The sequence below is a fragment of the Catharus ustulatus genome, chromosome 3 (assembly GCF_009819885.2).
Source record: "Catharus ustulatus isolate bCatUst1 chromosome 3, bCatUst1.pri.v2, whole genome shotgun sequence".
Classification (NCBI taxonomy): Eukaryota; Metazoa; Chordata; class Aves; order Passeriformes; family Turdidae; genus Catharus; species Catharus ustulatus.
The window spans coordinates 17,923,832-17,929,831 of record NC_046223.1 but is presented as its reverse complement, the minus strand read 5'-3'; the positions used below and the strand labels follow the sequence as shown (position 1 = coordinate 17,929,831).

Sequence of the window (6,000 nt, the reverse complement as noted above, 5' to 3'; positions counted from 1 at the left end):
CACACATCTTCTCTTCCAAATCCAGTAATTAAATTCCACCTACCTGAATTCCCCCTGCTGTTTCAATTGGTTAAATTAATCTTCCCATCATGTCTGAGCCTCCTCTGTGTGTTGTTGAACGGTGGCCTCCTCTCGCCCCGGAGTCGGGCGGGGACCGGGACCGGGACCGACCCGGGCCAAACTCGCAGCGGCGCTGCCCAGCCCCGCGCATCCCTTCGTGTGCAAGTGGCCCGGACTCACTCACGGGGGCAGGGCAGAGGGATGGGCGTCCCCGGTGACACACAGACACTCCCGCACCCCTCGGTGTCCCCGTCCCCGGGACTGCCTCCCCGCTGGCGCGGAGCGGGCAGGGCAGCGGCTCCCCGGGGACCAGCCCGGCTGCCTGCGCGCCGCACCTTTCCCCGGCGAGCAGCTCCGGCTCCAGGCCCCCTCCTCCCGGCGCCTCCTCCTCCCGTTCCTCCTCCCCTCCCCTCCCCTGCAGAGCATGCACAGCCCGGGACTCGCATCGCCGGCTCCGAGGCGGGCGGGCGAGCCCCTCCTGGCCGCCAGCCCCGCTCCCGCTGTGCCCCGAGCCGCCCGCGGCTCTCCCCCACCGCCTCCCGGCGCCCCCGCCGGACTTTTCCCTCCTGCCGAGGATGAGGCGGCCGACGCGGCGGCTGGCGCTGTCTCTGCTGGGGGTGCTCTGGCTCGCCGCCCTCCTCCTCTTCTTCGGGGCGCGGAGGAAGTTGGAGGCGGCGGAGCCCGAAGGACACACGGCGGAGGTAAGGAAGGGGCGGCGGGGCCGCGGCTGCTCCGGCGGGACTTGGGCGCGATGCCGCCGCCGCCGCCCGGGGAAGAAGTTCCTGGTGGTTTTCGGGACCCCCACCCCATCGCGTTCCCCTTCAAGTTTGTTAGCGGACCTGTGCCTTTGCGGGGGGACACTGGGGCTCTCTTCGTACCACCCGGGCTTGGTTTCCCCCCTCCTCTCCCTCCGCTCGGTCTCGGACAGCGGCAGCCCCAGCCGTCCCCCCCCGCCCCGCTTCACCGGGGCTGCGGCTGTCGGGACTGCCCCGGCCGCGGGTCCCGCCACCAACTTGGAGCATCCCAGGCTCCCGCTCCTCCCTGGGGAGCGGGGAGAGCGGTGCGCCCCAAGGGAACGAAACGCGTGGTTCGTGTCACGGGTGGGGGATCGGCGGCTCCTTTCCCCCGTGGGTCACGCCGTGCTCCCGAGCTGTGCCCGAAAGGAGAAGCACTCGATGCTGTCCGGGCTGAAACCAGAGGGGAGCAGACTGGGATGGTCCGTACGCGGGCTGGGCGAGCCTGGTTAAAGCGCGGGGGTTTTGGCGGCTGGCTGCGGTGGGAGAGCAGGCACGGGCAGGATGCTGATGCCCTGGGAGCCCCGGCCGGGCTGGGAGGACGGTGCCCGTGCCATCGCGCCTTTCCTTGTCGTGTTTGAGTCCCCGGAGTGACAGCACGGCGGAGATGTGAGGAGCATCTCGCTCCACACAGCGAGTGAATAGATGAGTTTCACTGCCCAAACGAAAAGCAGGGGAGCTGCGAGCATCTTCGGCTGAACGAGGTCCCGGGTCCTCTCCGGGTCCCGTGTCCTCTCCTGCTCCGCTGAGAGCCGCTCGGGCTTAGCCGAGGGTTAACTTTCCAAAGGACGTGGATTAGATACTGCTTAGTTGTACTGTTGTAAATCTTGAATTAATTAATCCGGGTTAGAGCCCAGCTTCTGAAAATACATCAAGATTAGGGTTATTGTGGCAGAGGAAGGGTGTGAGCCCTCAGCCCCTTTTTTTTGTATCAGTGACGCCCACCAGTGTTTAGCCCACGATCTGTGGCAGCTTTACATGTTTGACACATCTGTGGAGAGTCTCATATGTGTGTCTGTCACCTCAGCAACTGAATTAACGACCTGATTGGGAAAAAAAAAGAGTCAGAACTCATAAAGCTTACTTTGATTTTTTCATCCTGAGGAATTATTGGTTTTCCATGTTTTTTAAAATAAAAATGATTGAGGAGGTTTCTTCAGGCTTTCGCAAATCTTTCAGTCCTAGAAGAAGGGAATGAATCTGTGAGACTTCAGGCCCCAAAAAGAAATAATTATCTGTACATTTATTTATTTATTTAAGCGGAGGAAGGCAATAAATAAGTCACTGAAAATAGAGTCAGAAGACAAGCGCTTTCTTAGCCAGAATTGTGGTTTGGTCTCACAAGTGTATTCGTAAAAATTGCAAAAAAAGACCTCCCCTGTTTGACAGGGGCTACTATAATCTCGTTGTAATGTACCTTGCTTCTCGATTAGCACCAGCTGCCTCTGAATTGCTGCCATTTTGCAGCCCATTTTGACTTTCTGCTCCCGTTCAAGGGTCCCCCTACCTCGGGGGGATGTTGTAGTTGCTGATGCTGTGACAGGCTGGTCTTGGCTCCCGCAGCAGCTGAAGGGAACTTCTGCCACACAGGATCTGTCCCCACGTTTTGAAGCTGCCACTGCCAAGTTGCCATAACTCCAGCAGTTTGACTGCTTAAATTACCTCTTAGTTTCTTCTGAATTTTCCATCCAGTTACATCCCCTTGAGATCCATGGAGTGCAGATTGTTTTTTATTTTTTAATGCATTGCATTTTTTGGCTTTGGAAACGGCTTTGGAGCAGTATGACTTATAAACTGCTTATGAGCGGGGGGATGTGGTGTTACTTCAGTTACCACTTCTGAACGGCTGCAGAGCTGAGTCGGGTACCAGGGACAGGAATGCTGTGCTCCAGAGAGGAGCCTGGTACTGTGTCCTGCTGCCCTGGCCAGTGGGACTGGCTGCCCCTGCTGAAAACTTGAGCAGTTAAGGGTTGTCTTCCCTAATTCCTTGAGAAACAAGAGGAGGTGGGGATTGCTAAAGCAGCTGAAACATTGTAAGCCAGCGACAGAGGGGAAATGGAGCAAATCCACATAAACTTTCCTAGCAGCATTATCCAAGCTGTTCGCTTTCTCTCCCAGTTGAGCTGTGTTTCTGTGGACATGGGCACACCGTGTATCATGCCTGTAGTTTAACCTTTACACCTTTCCAGTTCGGCTCCAGCTAGTAACGCTGCTCCTGCCTGTGCCTGTCCCTGGCAGGGCTCCTAGCACACGTCGATGCTGGAAAGCCACGGTGCCCAAGCTCCCTGGCTGGCTGTGGCACACTGGTTGCTTGCTGAAAGCTCATGGAGTTTCTGCCCTTGGCTCTGTGGATGCCCATCCATCACTGTTATTTTGGTCTGCACCCCGCCCCCTGCTTTACCCTGAATCCTGAGCCGGGTCCAGGCCTCAGCTTCCCAGAGGAAGGCTTGTGATGTTTTTCCTTGCAGCCAAGAGATCCTGTGTTGGGGTGGGCAGGGTCTCCAAGGGGCAGGACCTTGGTGTGAGTGATCTGATGCAGTCTTTGAGTCCTTCCTTTGCCAAAAACATGCTGCTGGCTTGGCATCTCAAGGACCTAGTGAAGGCAGGCATTCAGGGAAGGTCTTTCAGCAGTAGCTGAGGTTTCCCGAGCTGCTCATGCCCAAAAAGGTGGGTGCAGCAGCCTGTTGTAATTAACTTGGCTTCACCTCTCCTGTAATGATTTCCCCTGTATTCCCCTGCAATCCATCTCTATGGATCTCCCGCTGCTGCCCAGTCCAGGCAGGCAGAGGGCCTCCCTCCTTGCCAGCCCTTGCTTCCCTCAATCCCTGTCACCTCCTTTTCCTCCTCCCTGCTGCCTTCAGCCGCCAGTGGTACATGCCAGGGCGGCAGGAGCAGGTTGGGGCTGGATTTTAGGGTGTGGGACTCCCTCCTGGCCGTGGGGTGTAGCAACCTTGCAGGGCTGGTAGGGTATGGAAGCAAAAACTGGCCGTGTTTAGGACCATGAAGTTGTTCCTGGGATAACTTTGTCGGTCCCTCCTGTGCTGTTTTTACCGCTGTTGCTTGGGCCTCGGAGGTTGTTTTTTCTCTCTTTTCCAAGGCGCAGATCAAGCCCTCTCAGTGCAGTAACACTTGCCCTTTTGCTGCCCTTTCTGCAGTCCTGTGACTTGGCCGTGGCAGGGTGCCTGTCCCTGCCAGGGAGCTTTACCCCCCATGGATGGGGCTCTAAGGACGCGGGGCTGGCTGGTGTCACGGATCAGCTGGGGCTCCTTGATGCCTTCTTCCTTCCCTGCCTTTTGGCGGAGGGTTTCGAAACACTTTGCAAGCTTTAATTAGTTGCAGCCTGTCTCCTTGTCCCGGCAGTTTTCCAGCTGGATAAACCGGGACTCGGAGAGGTTAACTGTACTTTGTATTCTTCTGTCTCTGGTGGACTGCAGGGGAATTGGAATTGTTTTATCCTTTTGGGAAATCAGGCTGCTAGTGACCCACCTGAAGTCACCCAGGCAGGCAGTGGGGCTTGGCATGTGCTCCGGTAATCTGGGCTCACAGCCCTGTACTACTGCCTGGCATCTCCCCTGATCCATCCCACTGCTCTGCTTTGAGGGGGGACATATAAACTAATAACTTAATTACATTAAGGAATAATGAGAGGAGCTGATATGCAGGATTAATTACAAGCAAAATCCCAAATTAATTGTGAAGGAGTCCTTGCAGCTGGCTCTGCAGCCATGCTTTGCTGGTGTGCTGGCTCCTGTGCCAGGCTGTGTCTGGGGGTGCTTTTGAGGGAGCAGGAGATGAGTAGGTGGATGATGCGCCCTTGGTCACCTCAGTTTCTGCACCTGTATCAGACCACAGTGGCTGTATGGCAGAGCCCTGCAGCAGGGAGGGGTTTTCCGGGGTCTGGGCTCCTGTGCTCCTGGCCAGCAATGTGTGCAGGAGGGGCAGGAAGAAGATTTTTGTCTGGTTTAGGATTTTATTTCCCTTCATTTCTTCCTGCATGCTAGCTTGCTCCTTCTGATGAATGGCTGAAACACAGCTGACAGCCTCTGGAGGGAAAGCAGGTCTGTGATGGGCTTGACTGCTGGAGAAAAGCAGAGGAAAAGTTTCCTTTATTAAAAGAAGTGACCTGTTCTACTTGACTTGTACTGGTGTTTGCAGTGCAACATCTCCTTTCTGAGTGTGCTCAAACGCAGCTGGGGAATGGCTGCTCGGAGATGTGGAGAAGCTCGGCAGCCTTACTGCCTGCTCCACTGCTCAGCACCCTGCAGGGTTGGACCTCAGTGCAGAGGGACCCTTGCCAGCTTTGTGCTTATGTGCCTTGCACCAGCGCGCGCTTCCTTCTGCATCATCGCCATCTAGAAAGCCTCAGCACCTGGAGCTCAGCTGACAGTCTCCAGATATTAAATTCCTGTCAGTTTTATAGCAGCAGAGGCACTTAACAGATTAAAATAACTGTGTATCCTGCAAAAATTCACATCTTGACAATTAAGGGATTGAAGTGGCAAAGCTGTTGGGAACAAAAGGAGAAAAAAAAAGAGGTAGAGTGTTTAATACCCAGGAAGCTTGTATTGACTGGGATTTGGCTGGTGACATGGATAGGTCCAGGATGTGAGAGAAGGGGAAACTTATTTCATGCTTTGTTGGTGAAATCCCACTCTGAAATCTCTAGGAGCAAAACCAGACTTTCTAGGATGTGCACAGCTTTGCTTGTGAAGGAGGTATGATGGAATCCAGTTCCTCTTTCTCTTGCTTGTGTGTTCAGTGCTGGATAAAACAGAAAGCCATGCCCAAGCTGCCCTCATCTGTGGGATCAAGCAGGACAGGTCTGGTGGAGCAGGGGTCCACCTGAGGAAGCCCAGCTTGGTGACTTAACCAGCTGTGGACAAATGGTGAGCAGTCTGCCTGGTGCATTTAATTAACCTGCCCGCTGCACATTACAGCGCTCCCTGGGATACCTGCGAAACAATAACCAGTCAATGAAAACCCTCCTAATTTTTCAGTGGTAATTGCAATGAATGACTTTTGCCTCCATTACATTCTGGTGGAGCTCTCTGTTGCAGCTGTGACTGATGGGGGCATAAATATTGATTGAACAAGACCTGTTTGCTTTGCAAAACAGTGAGCATTGGAATGTACAGGTGCCTTTCTT

At 55.0% G+C, this 6,000-nt stretch overlaps 1 protein-coding gene across 1 annotated transcript in view; it reads left to right on the top strand.

The window, feature by feature from the left end:
- The first annotated feature begins 545 nt into the window (after positions 1-545).
- Positions 546-6,000, top strand: part of GALNT14 (polypeptide N-acetylgalactosaminyltransferase 14) — a 90,956-nt gene continuing 85,501 nt past the window's right edge. The window contains exon 1 of the mRNA XM_033055746.2: positions 546-761. Coding sequence (XP_032911637.1) covers positions 636-761 — 126 coding nt within the window. The 5' untranslated portion in view covers positions 546-635. The remainder of the gene's footprint in view (positions 762-6,000) is intronic.